The following is a 19,870-nucleotide window of genomic DNA, read 5'->3' as shown; positions in this document are numbered from 1 at the left end:
GTTTTTCTTAAAAAAAGATTTGATACATATGTACATATGTGTATGTTTAATTAATTATCGATAATGCAGTCAAATTTAACAGTCAAGTGTTTCCATACCTAATGAATTTGGAAGCTGCATACCTGATACCCATATTTCAATGCTACGGAAAGAATGTAATGCAAATTAATTGAAATGTGAATTAATTTCAAAGATTAATATTATAAAGATGTGCATTTTCTAATTTGCAATCTTTCGGTATAAAAATGTACAAGAGTAAAATCATAGTTAAACAATTTTAAAGTAACTTTTATAGCGATGATATTTTCATATGCTTTTTAATGCAGACATTTAATGCAATGTTAAATTTATTATTTTATTACTAAATGGTGTTTTTATATACATTTTATGCAAAACAAAAAACATAATAATCAACACAAATTTTAAATATACCCAAATTACTACTTGGATGCTGAGTATACAAATTATAATTGTCACATGGAAAATTCAATCTCAATTATTCATATCATACAATAATGAAATAGTAATATTTCATATTAAACATTCTAATTTCTGCAGTCAATTATTATCTTTTCTAGCGATTTTTTTAAATGCATGTAGTAAATTTTATGTTGGAATACATAATTATTAAAACATTAAGGGCAACCTGTTCACTTAACCACCTCATTCCGCACCCCTCTCTTCCAACTTAAGGGTAGCTTCAGGGCAGTTACCATGCCAACCCATTACGAACCTTTTGTTGTGGCCAAGTTAGTCGTATGTTAGACCAGCTGCCAGATGGACGTGCTTTCCCACTACAGTTCGCCAGTAATTGAGTTTCCGGCCACGCAGCCCATAGAAAAACAGAATGCGCTGGTCGACAACTGTACAGGCACAGATCCTCCGCCTCCGGGCAAAGAGGTTTCCACGTCCACCCAACAGAAGCAGCACATGGGGACACAAACAGAACAGCTTACGGGGAATACAAATGGCAGCGTGGAGTACGATGAGCGTGCGTTGGCCAAATGGCTGCGACAGATCTATCCGCTAGTGGAGCGAGAATTGAGCCAACCCACGCCATTGATGGACGAGGATCAACAGCAGCAGCAGCTGGCGAGTCAAGGCGCCTTGCAGGATCAGTTGCAGGTGCACATCTATCAGAATCTGCCCATGGGCAGCGTGGAGAACTCCCAAGGATTGGCCATTTGGTTGTGTGTACACACCAACAATGCGCCAGTGTTGGTGACCACAACTGTGGCACAACATGACGATTGGTGCGAGCATGTAGATCAGCAGCTGAAACTTTTTGTGCCACAGCGTGTGGCGCATGGTGACTTTGTGATCTACAGGGAAATGAAGGCGTTGCCATTGAAGTCATGTTTGCGAAGTTTATCCACAAATAGCTTCAATAAGAACATATTTGCTGGCGCCACCATGGATGGAGAGCTCTTTGTCTGGCTCTATGAGCAATCACGTGGTGCCAGCGATGCTAACGTAGACATCAAGCAGCTACACAGCGTCACATCTACGCAAGGAGCTGCTGTGGCACTCGATTGGGTGACGGAGCAGCGATTGCTTGCTTGCTATGCCAATGGCACTGTGTTGCAGTGGCTGGTAACCAAGCAGATGACACTCGACTGGGAGTAAGTGCAGCAAATCAAAGAAGTGACTTCGAGTAACAAAAGTGATTTACAGATACACAGCAGCAGTTGGTGGAGAGCTTTCCACAATGGTCTCATTGGGAATAAACGACTTTGTGCTGGGCACCAACGATGGCGGGGTTTATCGCTGCTGGAGCACAGCGGACAGATCCTCCAACAATCAACTGCAGCTGCTGACATTGCGACGACATCGTTTCATGGTTTCCACATTGCTGCGCACCGAGATGGATGGTCATCGCATGGTCATCAGCTGCGATCTGAGTGGACAGGCTTATTACCACGATATGCGGCATGAAGATGAGGTAACTTTAGTCTCCACTTTAACAAGAACTCGATGCTAACTTTCTCTCTTTTATTGACAGGACACCGCTCAGTTGATTGTGCAGATTCCGCTGCCGTTTAAGAATGCCATTGCCTGCAGTCGGGATGCCAATATCATCTACTGTCCCAGCAACGATGGAGCTTTGGAGTATTATAGGGTTAGCGATGGAGCTCATGCGCATGTCAAGGGCGCTCTTCGGGGTCGTGGCAACCTCATAAGGATCAGTGACAATGGGTAAGGCTGCAGTCCAATTCAACTTGATTATTCAGTAATTATCATTTCTTTCCTTCCAGTTGCTGGCTAATCACTGGACTATATGGCTCCGAGTTTCAGATATTCTATATTGAAAATAATTCAAAAGATTAGTCTTAACAACTTAAAGGCAGATAAGAAAGTCTAAATAAAGATTAGTTCACCAAGAGTTTCTAAAAAAGTAAATTGAAAATAAATGGCTATTAATAATTTCCCAAGTTCCAAACAAAAAATAATATGAAGTACTCATTATAATTCTGAAATGTCCCATAATACTACTATTACATTTTTTATATCTGAAAATATGTTTCTCGCTATTTCACTGGCTGAGTTCCGCCCGCTGGTTGTTGACTATTCTTAGTTGCCACTTTCTTGCCTATATGCCTTTTGACATAATTCTCGCAGGGATCTTTGACCCTGCCACAAGGATTCTTTGCGCACTTGCCACCGACGTGTGCAGCAATTGCTTCCATTTCCTCGTCAATCTCGCAAGGATCAGGACACACGCACACTGTGTCCTCGCAGCAAGGCATTTTGGGTGCACCACAGCACTCCCCTTCAGGTTCATCCTCTACTTGATCATCTTCATCATCGTCATCGCATTTCATGCAAAGATTATCTTCGACTTGATCACATTTATCATCGTCATCGCATTTCTTGCAAAGATTATTTTTGACTTGATCATCGTCATCGCATTTCTTGCAAAGCCTGGCAGCTGACAGCAGAAAGTTTCGATTTGGAGATTGCCGCAATGGAAGCTTCACCTGCATCTGCTTTTTTTCAAGCGGCAACATCTTTTTGTGCTCCAGCTTATAGGCAACCCTTGGACATGCTTAGTATAATTAAATTCATTAAACATTAGCATCAAATAAAAGATGAGATACTTAACTTACCCGTCGCCAATCTTCCGTAAACCAATATCATGCTTGTAATTTAGGTTTCCAATTTTAAATGATTAAAAGAGTTTCGAATGAAATCCACGTCTACTTTGGTTCCATTGAATCCAATTCGAATCAGGATTGAATAAACAGCATCTGCTTAGATTTAATATAAGTTCAAATTGTGTATAGCTGCGCTTAAGTTTATTTATGGTTTAATCATTTGTTTTAATGTTGCTATTTACACGAGTTTAGATTAAAATTTCACAGATCTCTAACAAAACACAATACTTTCGATATACATAGTTATGTATTTATGCAATATATGTAAATATATATGTATATAAATATGTAAATAAGATTTTCTTTAAGAATTTTGAACGAAATGCAAAACTTAAAGTCCCATCTTTCACATCATTTTCACGTAAAAAGCTTCATCATCTAACATATTCATACGTAGCTATTTGACTGTGCAGCCAGCATAAAATATTATTATTCACACACACTCAAAAAAAAAGGCGCAACTCGCTTGACTTCCACATTTGCGTGATGTACAGAGGAGTGTATAAAAAAATAGCATAGGGTTCGTAGGTATTACAATTAAAGTATGTGTACGAGGAGTGTATATATCGTATATAGAAAATATAAAGTAATCAATTGCGTGTACGCTTACAATGACATAATTACAAAGTGGCAATAAATGAATAAGATTGCAATTGTCTTAAATAAATTACACAATTAACATTAACGAGATACATACATACATATACACCCACAAATATATATACATATTTATGAACGAATATCAAATATATATATTGAGAGATATATGTATATATATAACATAAAGTAGAACTGCACACAATTTTTCTAAATCTTTCACACGCTCGAAATTCCGATCGTTAATTCACTAATCTCTACTCCTTTTCTTCTGCTCAACTTTTGACTTAAATCCATAAAATGTTTCTGTTTTTGTTTTTTTGTGATAGTACAGGTAATAATAATTGCTAGGCGTAGGCCTATTCCGCTGATTGGCTAATAAATTCAACTTAATTGAAGAGCACTGTATTGGGATCTTCATTGTCCATTTGCTTTACATGGCGTAGCACATCTTTTTTCGTGATTACACCAAGCAAACGACTGCAAGTAAAAACATTAATTAGCACATATATTTTAAATAGATAAGTCAATCGTTTACCCATTGTGTGTGACCAGTGTTTGGCGCAGACCCAGTTTGCGGAACATATCAACTACCGTTTCCATGGGCGTTTGATCTGTCACCGTGATGGGCGCCATGTCGAGAATCTTCTTAAGTTTCAGTGGCTGAGGACCCAGATTTTGTGTGGGTTGTGTGGATGTAAACAACACAATGGAATTGCTGTTAATGCCCTCGATAAGACGCTTGGCGTTGCCTGTCGATAACAAGAAACAATTAGAATTGATTGATTGCATTTGATTGGAAGTGCAGTGAACTCACCAATTGCCAAGTTTAGATCTCTGCGCAGCACAAAGCCAACCAAGTATTGATTTTCTCTGGACACAACAACGGGATAACCATTGTGCTCGGTCTCCTTTAGCAGATTCTCCACATCGTCCACTGTCATGGAGTCCTGGGTGATGACATTCAATGTTTCATTGCGTTTCGGTTGCATTACATCAGCCGCCAGTGTTGTGTGCGCAAACTCCTCTTTGCTGTCCAGGAACGGGTAACCATTTAGCGCAATGTGCGCATCATATATGCCCTGGCGACCCAATGCATCGCCCACCCACTTGGAGGCCATGGCAGCAGCCATCAATGGCACAATGTAACGCACGCCGCCAGTCAACTCAAACATGATGACGACCAGCGAGACTGTCATACGTGTAACGCCGCCCAACACAGCAGCAGCGCCCACCACAGCATAAAGACCGGGTGTTATTAGATTGCTGTCTGCACACTCGCCGGTAAAGAACCAAATGTTCGGATAACTGTACGCGAACTGCTCGACACCAATGCCAACAATGCGTCCCATAATGGCACCCAACAGCAGCGACGGTATGAACAGACCCGAGGGCACCTTAATGCCAAATGTGAATATGGTCAACGCCAGCTTCAGCACAAAGGTCAACACGAGCAGCCAAATGGAGCTGTAGACACGGGGTCCGGGTTCGGTTACCTCAACAAAGCCAGTGCTTGTGCTTATGTTCATGCGTTTGTAGTCACTGTTGATAAAGGTAATTGCTTACAAATTGAATTATATAAACACAATTATATATACGCACCACAATGGGTTAGTCATATCGCCAGGAGAACACTTGCTAACCAGCAGAAATATGAGCTCGTTCATGTTCATGCGTGTAAACGGATTCGGATAGCAAATGATGCCGGTGACTAGGGTGACAAAGAGAACTTCGCTAACGGGATATTGGCCGAGCTTGCTGAACTTTCTGTAACGGCACCACCACAAATTCGCTTTAATAAAGAACGTGCCAATGGCGCCCTGCAATAAAATATAAAAAAAAGTTAATTACAAGTACAGTAAGTAATTATTTCAGCTTGATTACTTACACCCATGATGCCAAGAAAGACAAACGGTATGAGCTCAAAGAAGATCCAGGGCTTGTTGTATTCCACAAAGAACAGCACGGAGTGTTCATTGCCAAACGGCGTCAGCGAGCGCAACACGAAAGCGGCAATCAATGCACAGAAGAACGAACGCCAAAGTGTCTTGAGAGGGAAATAATAGGAGACTTCTTCCAGTGAGAATAGCACACCGCCTATAGGTGCTCCGAAAGCCACTGAGACCCCTGCCGCAGAGGCTGCCGATAGAATTTCACGTTTCTTAGCCTCGTTACGTCCGTACTTCGGAAACAGATGCGAGAAGATGTTGCCAATGCAGCTGGCAATATGGACCATGGGTCCCTCCTTGCCCAGCGTCAGGCCGGCCGACACGGACAGCATCAAGCCCACCGATTTGATCAGCAATGTCCATTTGCCCAAATAGCCGCGTATAATAAAGCCCGACAGAATGGTCTTGATCTCAGGAATACCCGAACCACAAGCATACGGTGCAAACATGCGCACCAGCGACGCACTCAGCGAGGCGAACAGCAATGCCCACAAGATGTACCAAATATACGAGATGATGTACGGTCCGGTGCCCGTGCGACTAAGTCCAAAGATCTCGGGCCATGTTTTCCACTAAAATAAAAGTTATAAATTAATAATAGGCATACAATGAGAGGATAATTTTATCATTCATACCGTGGAGCAGTTGCCCTCCTCAAAGACAGATTGTTTGGCTGGATAACAGCATTGCTCGCGATTAAACCAAAAGGCGGCCGGACAAATTCCATGCTTAAGATCGGACATCCAACTCGCGCCAATGTCAACCATGCCCGCAACGCAACCCGCAGCGATTCCCACCAGCAGCACGCACAGCCAACCAGAGCCCGCATCAATTGAACCCTGTGCGCAGAATAAAAGTTGATTAGCTAAGTTTAAAGCATAGAGAATTCTAGTGTTTACCTTGATCAAGTCCCACAGAGAATCCTGTCGCTTTTTGACAATGTAACGATGTCGCATGCGATCGCGCGCAATGTCGCGTTGCCAGTCGATGGTGTGGAAATCCTCATACTGTCCAATGCCGGGTATATCATCCTGCACATCCGAGGAGCCATAGAATGAGAGTGCTCCTAAAACGGCGTACATGAGGTGAGCAATATAAAAAGAGTACTGTGATTAGGATTTTAGTTCAGTGGGTTGAGCACATTTCGAATTTGACAAATTTGGATTTCATTTCTTGCTTGATCTTTATCTTGATGCTGCAAATAATGATCAGTTGTCGATGTTGATTATCTCATAATAAAATAATTATTAATTATACTAATATTATTTTTGTGTTCCTGATTAATTCTGGTTACGCTATTTGTATTTGTTCATCTATACTATTATACTATTATATTCTGATGATTATTACTGGCGGTATGATAAATTATTCCTCTTCGATTTACTTATACTTCACCCATTATTTCAATTATACTATTATCATTCTTATTTGTAAAACTGATTTTTTCTCAATAAAATCAAAGCGTGTCTCCTACAAAGTGTTTGCACAAAGTATCATAAACTATTTATCGTCTATGCGCTTGTACATATTGACAATGGTATTGTGAACGCGAGATAATTAATATAATCGAAGCCCCATAAGTTTGCTTTCCGGCAACTGAACCGAAGCGCGTTCGTTGAGCATCTCTCGATTTGCACATCTCTCTTTATTTTATTTATTAAACAATACAGACAAACTGAGCGCGTAACTGGAATTCTGCTTGCATACATATGTCGCTTTTTTTGCTGTTTGTATTTTAATCATATGTATATTAAATGAAGACGAGTAGCGGGCACTGGGGTGGAGGGTCGTGGGTAGCGAGCTCCCCACAACCTTCGCCCTCTCACCCGCATTCGCACTTGGAGGTTTATAGTACTAATAATAGCAATAAATGCGAGTACAGACCCGCGCCACGCAGTCAACAGCTTAAAGTGTCGTGACGTCGCAACTGACCACGAGATCGCTTGCGAAGATTAAGTAAATCTTCGCGCACATTTTGATATCAATGTTTTGTTGCATCCGCTTCTGCGTCTACTCACCATCCATGGGATCGCCGAAAGCGCTGTGAGTTGGCACATGTTGATGTTGATGATGATGATGCATTGTTCGCTGATTGGGCGCATAATCACGTTCCGTATCCGATTCTGTCGCTGTTTCACGGTGATAACTGCTGGAAGGGCCTCCAATTAATTCACCCGGACTGGAGCGTGGCGTTATATCGATCATATCCTCGTCGTCGGTAGCTGCGGTAAGTGATGTGGTTGCTGCCGCATACGAGGAAAGCTTTGAATGCGGCGCCAACGGATGATCGCTGTCGCCGGCTCCAATAGTGTGACCGTTTGACTGCAATTAAAAAACACCGCAAAATTTACTAGGCTGTGATTTGCAATTGATTTTGCATGAAGTGTTAATATATTCAAATGTGTGGAAAAAAACGCTCTTTGTTTACGCACGGATAATTGATAAGATTAAGTGGCATTTTTGGGGGAAGTGAAGGTTCGACTCAGGGTTAATGTTGCTTTATACATATAGGTCAAACAACAGCTCAGCTGTTCACATAAAGAAGAAAGAGCGTCATACACCCACGTAGACACTTTTGTACAGTGTCATTGCCGCCCCCTAAATATAGCAAACTATTCATGTATTTGGTAATCGTTAAATAATTTGTAAAGCAGCTGTGCAATACTTTTATGTACATACCTTTTTCATGACTGTCTGATATGCGGTTATGTAGCTGTTACCTTCCGCTGCAGCCTCTCTGCTACCCTTTAATGGGAATTTATCCATTATTTTTCAAGCGTATTGACTTTGTGTGTTTTTGCGCTGTTTGCGGCGTATTTTATTTTCTGGAACGAACTGCTGGCTTTCTGCGTTTCAATATTACAATGATTTTTAGTTCATTCCTTGTTTTTCTCTCTTCTTTTTATTACATATTTTAATTGGTATTAGTGTAGAACAAGTGCAGTAGAGTCAGACGTCACACACACGCACACAATAACACAAACACTCACACACAGTTACAAACAGTTGTTGAACCTGGACAAACAAACACTTTCTTCACATTTCACTTGCACTTCCTGTGTGCGTTTTTGACTTTTATACAATTAGTTACACAATCTGTACATATGTCACGTGCAACACTTTGGAAACGTGTATAAATTACACGTTTAAATAAATCATTCTTACTTGTTTTTTGTTGCAATTTATTCAGCTTTATTGCAAAAATCACGGTCACATACGCGTGTGACCAAGCGCGGTATTTAACTAAAATACTCGAGGCAGATAACCAAAAATTGCAAAAATACCAAACCAGCCGTTAATTGTGAAGGCAGCAGCCACACTAAATAAAATAATTGTTTCTTAATTGATTGTTTAAATAATTTACAGGCTGTAAGCGAATTTAAATGTAGTTTGTGCAAAAATTTATTATTATATAATTAAAAAAAATAACTTCAAAATAAAGAATGAATACAATATTTACGTTTTTATAACCTTTATTCATTTATTACATTAAGAACATGAACAATATTTTTGCTAAAATTAAATATAGATAAAACATAATTTAACTTCTTTTTCTTTATAGATTGCTTGTAATTTTCATTGTCAGAATATTTGATTTAAAATTTCAATTACATTTTGAAATGTCACAGGAATGCCCCTAATGATATTTTCAAGAGTGCGAAATATACTTTCTCTGAGCAGTATTTTCGACTGCTTATTTTGAATTAGTATTTTGGCGCATTCAGCAAACGGTCGTTTGCTGCACTCTCAGTCGTCAGTTTCCAAAATTGTTTAAACAAACAAATACTAAAATAGCATACGGCGGACGTAAACAAAGGCCGCAGCAAGCAAGCGCAAGTGCAGTTGGCGCGTTTACAGCGAGGAGAATACGTGAGAACGCGACGACACACAAAACCATAGAACTACATAAAAGAAAAAACATGGCTGGTTTCATAGCGGTGCATACAGGTTTGTGTTTTGTTTTGATTGATGGTGATTGATCACTGACATGTGTAAATGTGCCATTTAGGAGCTGGAAACTGCATAGACGAGTCGAAATACCAGCGCGTCATCAAAGAGGCATGCATGCGGGCCACAGAGATTCTACGAAACGGCGGCAGCGCCGTCGATGCCTGCGAAGCGGCAATAATGCGTCTGGAGAACTGTGGCAACACGAATGCCGGCTTCGGGTCCAATCTCTGCCTGGATGGCACGGTGCAATGCGACGCTGCCATCATGGATGGCACCACACTCAACTTTGGGGCCTGTACAAATGTGAGTCGGGTCAAAAATCCCATTCAGCTTGCGCGTCGCATTTGTGATGGTCAATCGGAGCAACAGCCATTGGAACGCATACCCCCCATGGTGTTAGCTGCGAGTGGAGCGGAGCAGTATGCCGAGCAACAAGGTTGTGCCATGATCGAGCCCAATGTGCTGATCTCATCAAAAGCGAAATTCCATTACAATCATTATAAGAGCAAATTCGACGCGGTTGTAGGCAACCATAGCAAAGCTGTTGTGGAGGATGCGGATGTGGTGCCAGAACCGGGCAACGAGGTGGAACTCTCTGCAGCTCCGCTGGACACTGTGGGCGCTGTGTGCGTGGATGGCGCTGGCAATACGGCAGCTGGATGCAGTTCCGGCGGAATACTGCTAAAGATGCCCGGACGAGTGGGTCAGGCGGCTACGTACGGTGCTGGCTGCTGGGCGAGCGATACGGATGAGTTGGCCATTGCCACGTGCACGACGGGCAATGGCGAGTATCTGATGAAGACGCTGCTGGCGCGTGAGATCTGCTATGGTGCCTTTGATAGCGATTGCGCTGTGACGAGTCTGCATAAGACGTTTAAGCAAAAGTTCCTCGATTCACCGTTGTTGCCGCAACAACAGGATCTCTATGCCGGCGCCTTGACACTGCTCTACTATCCGAAGCAAAGCAGCGGCGAGGTGATGTGGAGCCACACGACGCAATCGTTTTGTGTCGGCTACATGGCGACAACACAGAAAGTGCCAAAGGTTTGTGCTCACTATTGAATGCAGGCAGCTACGATCAATCATGCTAATTTATATTTATACAATTTCCGATTTTACAGTTTGTACACTCGCCACTGCCCACATACAGTGTGCCAGGGCGATCGTGCGTCGTCAATGGCCATAATTTCCATTTGCGCATTTAGTTTTTGGCCAGCCCAAAAAGCAAAAAGTAGCAGCAGCAGCAGCAGCAGCCAACTAGCCAGAGTCTCAGACATTGGGAGACCTAACCGAGACAGCCAGCCTCCTGCTTCTCTCTCGTCATTCAGTGTCAACTTTGCAGTTTTCTGCAATTCATTTGATTTAATGTTTAATTGCCGCGACAATCGCCCAACCAACCAAACCGACAGCAGCAGCAGCAGCCAGCAACCAGCGACAGCAGCGTTTCGCTTTTGTCTCGATAAAATATTAAGAATCATTAAATGAAAACTTTTTATTGTACAGAGTACTTATGATATATGTATGGATGTAACTATGTATCTTTGTTGTTCTGTCTCAAATGTGTGGCCATGCACAGCACACACTAAAATAATATTAATACACACACATACTTATATAGTTTAACAACGACAATGTCTAGTACGATTTCCCCTTGTTGAACTAAGCTGAAACTGAGGCGCAACGCATCTGCCAGCGTTATAAATCAGCCAAGAGCAAGAGCGAAAACGTGAAATATCATATTCAATAACAGATTTAGACACGATGACGTATGCATGTCGCGTCTCTTGTGTATATAGAATTGCTTTTTTTTTCTTTTCTTTTTATGTTTTTATTTGCTCAACACTCTTCCTAACCCATTCGCTTTGGCGACACACATCACATTCATTTCTTTAACAGTCCCAATTACGAATAGAGATTGTTGCAAAAACAAATTTGATTGTTACATTTATAAGCAATATTTTTGTGTGAATTGTGTTTCAGTATTTTGTATATTTGGAGGACTATATAATTGTAGCTAAGTGATTATTATTAATTATGATATATAAAGTGTATTTTAACAATAGTTGAATAGCCTTTGTTTTTTTTGTTACATAACTGTAGTTAATATAAGTATCATTGTTTAGTTTTTTGCAGATTTAGAAAGTTTCGAATTACTATTGTTCAGTAGGTTCGTCGGTTACGGTAACAGGCTCATCTGTAGTTGTTGAAGTTGTTGCTTCAGAAGTTGAGGATGCGGTGGTCGAGGTTCCAGCGGCAGTTGTTGTTGTTGTAGTTGGTGCCTGGGTTGTTGTTGGTGCCTCGGTGCGACAACTGTCCGAAATGGTTGCCTGGCATTTGCTGGTGGCCGTGTTGAAGTAGGGAGTAGGCGACGAACAGCCTCCGGTGAATGTTTGAGTGAACGTTGTGCTCGTCAGACTCGCCTTCTCGCAGTAGACATAAGTACGGCAAGTGGAATCGACGTAGGCAAAGAAGTATCTGGTGGTCTTGGTCTCGGCTGCCTCTTGGCAAATGCTCAGCACCTCAGTTGGACTGGGCGTGGTGGGTGGCGCCTGAGTTGGTGGCGTGTAAACAGCATTGCTGCAGGTGGCGTTGTATTGTGCCTGCAAGAAAAGCCGAAACAAAATAAGGAAACGCTTCGAGATGAAAGGGAAATGATACGTACAAAGTCGGCAGCACAGTTGGGTACGCAAACGTTTTTGAATGTGGTTTCGGCCTCGGAGACGCAAATCTCATCCTCAGCGCAATCGATGATCAAGGATGTGGACACTTCACCATTGACGCAACGAGCTGCTTGCGTGCTGCTCACACAAGTGTATTTCTTGTTATCCGGACAGCTCTGACAGGCGGATTCATCGTCACCGCAAACGTTTATAATGCTGCCCGTAACTAAACTCTTGTCCACACAAATATCCGCGGAGTTGGTGCAAACTTCGTTAGCTTCACAGCTGTAAGGACCGTATCTCCGTTCACCTGTAAAAGAGAATTAAATCTCATGCATGGAAATTCACCTCCAATCCTTTACTTACCCAAGCAAATGTAATAAGTGCTCTCCGATTCGCAGGACACTTGATTATCCGATTGGCACACCTGACATTGGCTCTGGCTCAGCGCCTGGCCAATCATCGCCACCAGCAGCAGGACAAGAATTCCGATTTTGTTCATCTTCACGTTTTGGATTTGAATGTATATCACTGACTGATCTGCTGTCACCTGCCACATTATCTTATATAGTCAAAATTGTAACCTTCAAAGCGAAACATTTATGGGTCCTATGTCTATGATAATGACAGTCGGGATGTTGACTTTGTCATAAAGCAATATCGAATCATTTTTTGGGGGCTAAGCATAACAGCGCACCAACTACAACTCTCTATATACATTATATTGTTATGGGTATCTTGGCTCAAGTGTCGCACATTTTTCCCAAGAATTATTTCCTCTGTTTATCTTTAGCTTGATTTACGTTTATCTTTACGGTCCAAATGTAAAGTCATGAAAAGAGAAGGTCTTTGCGGATTATTAATCTGTTTTTCTCTAACTTGTTGTGAATTTTGTATTTGACTATAAACAATTTAAAGGAAACTCTAAAGTTTTGTTTTTGTTTGTTTTAAATTAAAAAGTGTTTTTAAATCGCAATCAAATAAAGTATTGAATATTATATTATCATTAAAGGCTTGTATTCAAACAATTATTATGATTATTCAATGTTATGTATTTACTTTAAAATAAATATTCGTCTTAAAATTTTTTTTATTTTTATTACTTAAAAGATTTATTTTGAAATTTATTTAAATTGTTTATTTTACAATCAAAATATTATAATTCAGAACTCGATCGTATACTTAATAGATATCAAACGTTTATTAAGTATACGACTTAGCAGCTCCTGCTGCTTGTACTTATGTAAAAGCCAATGAACGATAGATGGCGCTAGCAATTTCCTTTATGCTTCATAGTGATTAAATAAAAGTCAAACCAGAATGTGTTATGAAATTATAAGTAAAGTATAGAAATTGTAAAGCTCAAAAGGTTAAGCGAGATCTATATCAAATAGTTTATTAATTTAGTAGAAGTTAAATATAATACAAAGTAGATTTTATGATCAATTAAAGCAGCGATTAGCAACAAGGCCGTCAGGTAAAAATGTGAATTTTTGTAATGAGGAAAGGCTTCTAATAACTCGTACATTCAGTCGCAGTGCAGATAAGAATGTGTTAAATGCTATTTTTTTTGTGTTTATGAAGGTATGATCAGATAGATGTGATAATCAGCAAAGTAATTTAATTGCTATAGTATTTATTTTTTTTTAAGTTTATAGATGTTGAGATAAGGTTATTTAATTTAATAAGTATATAAGCAGGTCACAAGCAAAAAACATTTATTTGTGAGTAATTTCGACTTTCTAATCTAAAAATAAATAAACCGTGAAGATTTTATCAAAATTTCCAGAGTTGAAAGCTAAACAAGTTAAAGTCTTTTCTTTTAATATCTATAGGCTGCGATAAAGAATTTATAAAAAAAATATTATGATGTATATTATATTGTTAATTTACGATTGCGATGAAGATAATTTGTCAGGCACGTGGATTACTTTAAATGATTATAAAATGCCACTTAAAATTGAAATTTTTCTTATTTATCTTAATTGCTATCTTAAGAGTTCCCAACCTGATTGGCACTATATAAAGGAGTCCAAATTGTTCAAATTACGAATACTTATCCGAAGTTTTTCTTATGATGAAACTCTTATTAGTCGTCGCTTGTCTTATTCTGTTTGTTGTCCGGACTCGCACTCAAGATTGTCTTGGAAGACCATATAGTAACAATATTTTGACAAGTGCATTTTATATGATATAGTATTTAATATGGTATTCAAATTTGCTTACAGGTCCAAACTGCTCTGGAGGCTTAAACCGTGGGCTTAATTGTGTTTTCAATGCCAATCGTAATATGTGGTATCATTCCAATGGAAGGTGCTTGCAGTTGAACTATTTAGGGTGTGGCGGAAACGGAAATCGGTATTGCACCAAGAGGGAATGTGAAAGTAAATGTGTAAGGAAGTAATCAATAAAAATCAACTTAATGAAATACAATAGTTATGTGGAAAATGAAGAAATATTAACATTATAAAATGAGAAAAGGCAGCAGGGCTGACATTAAATTGATTAGTTTACACGCTCACATGAATGTTCGTAACTTTTATTGATATGTGTATGTAATACATACTATGTATTATAATTCAGAACTCTGTCGTATACTTAATAAATGTCTGATATTTATTAAGTATACGACTTAGTAGCGTCTGCTGCTTGTACTTATGGAAAACCCAATGAACGATAGATGGCGCTAGCAATTTCTTTTATGCTTCATAGTGATTAAATAAAAGTCAAATGAGAATGTGTAATAAAATTAGATGTTGAGTATAGACATTGTAAAGCTTAAAATGTTAAGCAAGATCTATATCAAATATTTTATTAATTTATCAACAATTAAATATTATACGAAGGAGATTTTACGATCAAATATGGCAGCGAGCATTATCAACAAGGCCGTCAGGTAAAAATGTAAATTTTTGTTATGAGGAAAGGCTTTTAATAACTTGTACATTCTTATCAGCGCTGCACACTAATGAGCAAAGTAATTTAATTGCTATTTACATTTATTAAATTTTATTGATGCTCAGATGAGATTATTTAATTTAATAAGTATATAAGCGGATCACACGCAGAACGAAAAACATTTGTTAGTGAGTAATTTTGACTTTCTAATCTCAAAATAAATAAACCGTTTAGATTTTATAAAATTTTTCACAGTTGAAAGCTCAATAAATTAAAGTTTCTCATACCTTTAATATCTATAGGCCGTGATAACGAATTTATAAAGAAATATTATGGTGTATATTGTATAGTACTGTTAATTTACGATTGCGATGAAGATAATTTGTCAGGCAAGTGGATTACTTTACATTTGCAATTTTTCTTATTTATCTTAATTGCCATCTTAAGAGTTCCGAGCCTGATCGGTACTATATAAAGGAGTACAAAATATACAAAATACAGAAGGTTTTCTTATGATGAAACTCTTGTTAGTCGCCGCTTGTCTTATTCTGTTTGTTGTCCGGACTCGCACTCAAGATTGTCGTGGAGCTGTTAGTAAAGGTAATAAGATCTTGGCTCCGTGCATTTTCTGAATAAAATTTAAAACGGTATTCGAATTTGCTTACAGATACATCCTGCGATGGAGGCCCAGACCCAGGACATGCACGAGGGAATTGTTCGAGAAATGCTAATCAAAATATGTGGTTTTATTCCTATGGAATGTGCTTCCAGTTCAACTATTTTGGCTGTGGCGGAAACAGAAATCGGTATTGCACTAGAAAAGAATGTATGGATAGATGCATAAGGAATAGAAGACGACCAAGGGAATAGCCAGGAATTCCAAAATAAAGCCGGACTAGCGGTTTTAGTTGTGTTGAGATAATATTAAAATAAAAAAGCAAGTGAGTGTGCTCGACTGTGAGAAAGCCGCTATCACTTTGGAATAAAAGTAAAACAGTGTGTTATTATTGGAAAAGTATACCAAATGAATATACCGCACACATACCAATATATACTGAAGCCCATATTTGGTATGTCGCTGAAGTTCTACATACGAAATATACCACAGAGTGCTAAATATACCAGATTCTCAGCTGAAGCAACTAAGAACCGATTTGTTTCTGCGTGCGAACAAAATAAGTGATGTCGAAAAAATTATGGAAACCTGATCTGTCCTATATAATGTAAACCTAACAAACGAAACTCTATATTCATATATATTTTTTCAGAGTCTTGTGAATGTGGGAATATGAATATAAATGCATAAGGTAATAATCAATAAAAATAGACTTAATAAAATACAATAGTTATGTGGAAAATGAAAACTCATTAACATTATACAAGTAAGAAAGTTACAGTCGAGTGTGCTCGACTGTGAGATACCCGCTACCCATTTTTAATAAAGGCAAACTATTGCGGTATTATTTAAAAAATATACCGAAAATACCAAAAAATGCTAAAAATATTCCAAATGGTATGTTTGGTATATCGATATAGTACACCATTCAAAATATACCATAGACGGCACAATATACCAGATTGTCGGCCAAAGCAACTCAGACCCTAGTAAGTAGGCGTTTTTCCCATACAAAAGTATTTCTTTAATAGTTTCCACAATTTTTATCTGATCGCAACCAAATTTTCAGGAATCATAACTACTATAGTAATTATTGTATACACCAAAATTCGCAAGTCTAGCTTTAAAATTAAGCTTGTTATTCGATTTTTTTGATTTGCGGGGGCGAAAGTGGGCGTGGCAAAAATTTGAAACAAACTTGATCTGCGTGCAAACATAACAAAAGCTGTCGAAAAAAATTATAGCTCAATCTCTTATAGTCTCTGAGATCCAGTGTTTCATACGGACGGACAGACAGACAGACACACAGACGGACAGGCGGACATGGCTAGATCGTCTCGGCTGTTGACGCTGATCAAGAATATATATACTTTATAGGGTGGGAGAGGCCTCGTACTACCTGTTACATACATTTCCTGCCGGCACAAAGTTATAATACCCTTCTACCCTATGGGGTTGAATAAAGAATAAATATAATTGCTATGATGTCGAAGCCTAATTTAAAATTTAATGCGAATTGCATTTCCGATGCATATTAATCAACTTCTTGTAACCCATCTGATCTGTCCTATATAATTTTATGGCTAAAATGAAACTCTATTTTCAGAGTTTAGCTAGATATCGTAAAAAGTTATGTCCTGTAAAAAGAATTGGATCTAATTGAAAACACAGTTGTAATTTTACTTTGCGATCACATTTATTAAGTTTCGTATTTGAATCAAATTTTTCTTAAATATTCTCTCACAATTTTACATATTACACATTTCACTTGTTTGTTTTTTTTGTGTGGTTTTTTGTTTTCTTATTTCAGTTTGTTTTTTGTTTTCTTGTTTTTTTGTTGGTTTGTTGTTTATCGTTTTCTTTTGTTGCACGAGTAACACAAAATCTCTTAAACGAATTTAATAAATAACAGAAATATGCGTATGATCATGTGTATTCATTACAATAATTATAATGTATAAGCGAAAGTCAAATAAGTAGATAATAGTACGATATATATAATACGTTTTCTCAAAGTGTGAACAACTAAAATTAACATAATAATCAATTGAATCGAATTCCGTTCAACACATGAATCATATGCAACAAGTTAGCGCCAGTTCCAAATCTGAGATACTGTATCTTGTATCTTGGATTCCGTTTTCGAAGATTCGCTCGATTCATATGCATATCTATATAAGGTTTATCCACTGAATGATTACAACTAAATGAGTTTTACTTTTTTTTTTAAACAATTACAGCATTACAATTAGTAAGTTGTTGTTGTTGTTGCGTGGGCTGGTTTCAAAATATTTCTCACAAACTCTTTCTCAAATATGTATTTAATGCATATGCGTGTGTGTGTGTGTGTATGTATATAATTTATGTGTGTGTGTGTATGTGTGAGTGAGTGTATATATGAAAAATATATATGTTTATGCATTTTATATAGTTAAACTAATCTGTAACTAGGGCTCATTTGATGAATATGTTCTCAGTTTTTTGTTTTTGTTGTTGTTTGTATCTTTAAAGGTTTTCTTTTCATTTTTTTTTTTTTTTTTTGTAATCGTTATACAACATTTATAACTATAATTAGGTTTTTGTTTTCGTTATCAATTTTTGCCTATTTTTTATATAATTTGATCAAATACATTAAATAAATTTCCATCTTTTTTCGTTAAAATATTTATTTTGGAAGAGAGACAGAGAGGAAAAGAAAAAAATAAACAAACAATTTTCAACGATTTTGCGAAACATGGTTTCATCTAGCGCTTAAATGCCTAAACACACAAAATAATAATAATTAATAATCATAATAATAGTAATAGTAATATTATTGTATAAACAAATCATTCCTCTTTTAATCATTTTCATCCGTTCTTTCTTTCTTTCTGTTTTATATAATTTAGTTATTTGACGATGGATCGCACAAATTGAAATTGTTGCTTGCAATTTGTTGATATATTTCTTTTGTTGTTGTTGTTGAGTTTGTTGATAAAGGCGCGAGAGTAAACTTAAGTTAAAACATAATTTCATTTACTTAATTTACTAATTACTCTAATCAACGCTGCGTTTTCCTCCTTCAGGCGATGATTATCCGTCTTGTAGACATCAAGTTGCTGTTTTTTGTTTATGTGAAAGTTATTTGAAATTGTGGATTGTGCAGGAAAAATTAAAAAATAAAATAAAGAAAAAGAAATTAGTATCACAAATTAATAGATATATCATCGTGGTATGCAACTAGCACATTTACATAGTTACACAGATCTTGAGAAGGGGCGCGGGCGGGTTTTAAAATTAATAATTAATTCATGCGGTTTTAGTTTGGGGTTGCGTTAACTGAAAGCATCTCAGCATCAGCAACAACAAGAACAACAACAAACAAAATTAGTTAAAACAAGTATCTCTAGAAACCTCCAGATAATAATGAGAGAACACAACGCCCTAGGAAACATGCAAAGATATACGAGTTTAACCAAAATACGAGTGGAATACAGTTTATAGTCTATATAGAGTTCCCCAAAATTCCTCCCAGAATAACTGGAGATATGTTTTATTATGACATATGTACGATAAGGATTTGAAATGTTGATATACTGAATATATGTAGAATATGCTGAACCCAAGGCAATGGGCAAATATGGTATAGAGATTTATTGAATATCGATAAATCGAAAAAGACAACAAACAATAAACAGATTTCAAAAAGAACGACAAGATTGGGCAAAACGTTTTTATTGGTATATTTCTGGATCCAAACTGATCAAAATACACACACATAATATATTGAGAATAAATTTCAGCAAAACTTTTTAACAATATTAACAACAAGGGAACAATATTTTTTTGGTATAGTTATAGTTAAAGTTTAATATAAATTATACATATAGATATTTACAGCCGAGTGTTTCAAAAGAAATTCAATTTCAGAGATAACAAATTGTTGTAGATTTAGATCGAATTTAGAATTTAGTTTGGATCATTTGGAAACACTCTCAAATTGGTAGAATTTATAACTAAGATTTTGCTTAAATATTTTTTTGTTGGTTTATTTTTTTATTTTTA

The 19,870-nt window shown here is 37.7% G+C and overlaps 5 protein-coding genes across 11 annotated transcripts in view; 2 read left to right on the top strand and 3 right to left on the bottom strand.

Moving 5' to 3' along the window:
- The first annotated feature begins 68 nt into the window (after window positions 1–68).
- Window positions 69–2,380, top strand: LOC117568067 (uncharacterized). 2 transcript variants are annotated; one of them, XM_034248427.2, is made up of 5 exons: window positions 69–155; window positions 694–1,622; window positions 1,675–1,942; window positions 2,003–2,196; window positions 2,256–2,380. In XM_034248427.2, the coding sequence occupies exons 2-5, from the start codon at window positions 778–780 to the stop codon at window positions 2,326–2,328; spliced, it is 1,380 nt and encodes a 459-aa protein (XP_034104318.1). In that variant the 5' UTR covers window positions 69–155; window positions 694–777; the 3' UTR covers window positions 2,329–2,380. The 2 variants fall into 2 exon arrangements, with proteins under 2 accessions (XP_034104318.1, XP_034104317.1); XM_034248426.2 differs by lacking the exon at window positions 69–155 and having other exon boundaries at window positions 559–1,622.
- A 589-nt stretch (window positions 2,381–2,969) lies between these two features.
- On the bottom strand, window positions 2,970–8,930 carry LOC117568066 (H(+)/Cl(-) exchange transporter 5). Of its 2 annotated transcripts, XM_034248425.2 has the most exons (11): window positions 8,867–8,908; window positions 8,381–8,446; window positions 7,720–8,023; window positions 6,601–6,767; window positions 6,337–6,540; window positions 5,641–6,273; window positions 5,355–5,572; window positions 4,570–5,294; window positions 4,291–4,504; window positions 3,108–4,232; window positions 2,970–3,046 (listed from the first exon to the last, which is right to left on the bottom strand). In XM_034248425.2, exons 2-10 carry the CDS (start codon window positions 8,387–8,389, stop codon window positions 4,142–4,144), a joined length of 2,565 nt encoding a protein of 854 aa, XP_034104316.1. In that variant the 5' UTR covers window positions 8,390–8,446; window positions 8,867–8,908; the 3' UTR covers window positions 2,970–3,046; window positions 3,108–4,141. The 2 variants fall into 2 exon arrangements, with proteins under 2 accessions (XP_034104316.1, XP_034104315.1); XM_034248424.2 differs by having other exon boundaries at window positions 8,381–8,930.
- A 457-nt stretch (window positions 8,931–9,387) lies between these two features.
- Window positions 9,388–11,523, top strand: LOC117570410 (threonine aspartase 1). Its single transcript, XM_034252035.2, has 3 exons — window positions 9,388–9,649; window positions 9,711–10,696; window positions 10,774–11,523. The coding sequence occupies exons 1-3, from the start codon at window positions 9,622–9,624 to the stop codon at window positions 10,855–10,857; spliced, it is 1,098 nt and encodes a 365-aa protein (XP_034107926.1). The 5' UTR covers window positions 9,388–9,621; the 3' UTR covers window positions 10,858–11,523.
- Window positions 11,524–11,607: 84 nt separating this feature from the next.
- Window positions 11,608–12,865, bottom strand: LOC117571734 (integumentary mucin C.1). The gene is made up of 3 exons (XM_034254053.2): window positions 12,679–12,865; window positions 12,315–12,622; window positions 11,608–12,252 (listed from the first exon to the last, which is right to left on the bottom strand). Exons 1-3 carry the CDS (start codon window positions 12,812–12,814, stop codon window positions 11,806–11,808), a joined length of 891 nt encoding a protein of 296 aa, XP_034109944.1. The 5' UTR covers window positions 12,815–12,865; the 3' UTR covers window positions 11,608–11,805.
- Window positions 12,866–18,615: 5,750 nt separating this feature from the next.
- Window positions 18,616–19,870, bottom strand: part of LOC117572668 (protein phosphatase 1 regulatory subunit 12C) — a 36,721-nt gene continuing 35,466 nt past the window's right edge. For 4 of the 5 annotated variants that reach the window (XM_052006125.1, XM_052006126.1, XM_034255686.2 and 1 more), the window contains one exon: window positions 18,616–18,924. In XM_052006125.1, coding sequence (XP_051862085.1) covers window positions 18,838–18,924 — 87 coding nt within the window. In that variant the 3' untranslated portion in view covers window positions 18,616–18,837. The remainder of the gene's footprint in view (window positions 18,925–19,870) is intronic. The other variant, XR_007955136.1, reaches the window with a different exon arrangement.

The sequence above is a fragment of the Drosophila albomicans genome, chromosome 3, assembly GCF_009650485.2.
Source record: "Drosophila albomicans strain 15112-1751.03 chromosome 3, ASM965048v2, whole genome shotgun sequence".
In the NCBI taxonomy this organism is placed as follows: domain Eukaryota; kingdom Metazoa; phylum Arthropoda; class Insecta; order Diptera; family Drosophilidae; genus Drosophila; species Drosophila albomicans.
This window is presented reverse-complemented; position numbering and strand designations above follow the sequence as displayed.

Bases quoted from the DNA above. Each gene is read 5' to 3' on its own strand.
- LOC117570410 (XM_034252035.2), top strand. From the start codon at position 9,622: ATGGCTGGTTTCATAGCGGTGCATACAG. The intron at 9,650-9,710 runs GTTTGTGTTTTG...TGTGCCATTTAG, and splicing joins TTTCATAGCGGTGCATACAG to GAGCTGGAAACTGCATAGAC. The intron at 10,697-10,773 runs GTTTGTGCTCAC...CCGATTTTACAG, and splicing joins CAACACAGAAAGTGCCAAAG to TTTGTACACTCGCCACTGCC.
- LOC117571734 (XM_034254053.2), bottom strand. From the start codon at position 12,814: ATGAACAAAATCGGAATTCTTGTCCTGCTGCTGGTGGCGATGATTGGC. The intron at 12,623-12,678 runs GTAAGTAAAGGA...TCTCTTTTACAG, and splicing joins CACTTATTACATTTGCTTGG to GTGAACGGAGATACGGTCCT. The intron at 12,253-12,314 runs GTACGTATCATT...CTTTTCTTGCAG, and splicing joins CCAACTGTGCTGCCGACTTT to GCACAATACAACGCCACCTG.
- LOC117568067 (XM_034248427.2), top strand. From the start codon at position 778: ATGGACGTGCTTTCCCACTACAGTTCGCCAGTAATTGAGTTTCCGGCC. The intron at 1,623-1,674 runs GTAAGTGCAGCA...AGTGATTTACAG, and splicing joins CAGATGACACTCGACTGGGA to ATACACAGCAGCAGTTGGTG. The intron at 1,943-2,002 runs GTAACTTTAGTC...TTTTATTGACAG, and splicing joins ATATGCGGCATGAAGATGAG to GACACCGCTCAGTTGATTGT.
- LOC117568066 (XM_034248424.2), bottom strand. From the start codon at position 8,467: ATGGATAAATTCCCATTAAAGGGTAGCAGAGAGGCTGCAGCGGAAGGT. The intron at 8,024-8,380 runs GTATGTACATAA...TTTTAATTGCAG, and splicing joins ATCAGACAGTCATGAAAAAG to TCAAACGGTCACACTATTGG. The intron at 6,274-6,336 runs GTATGAATGATA...CTTTTATTTTAG, and splicing joins AGGAGGGCAACTGCTCCACG to TGGAAAACATGGCCCGAGAT.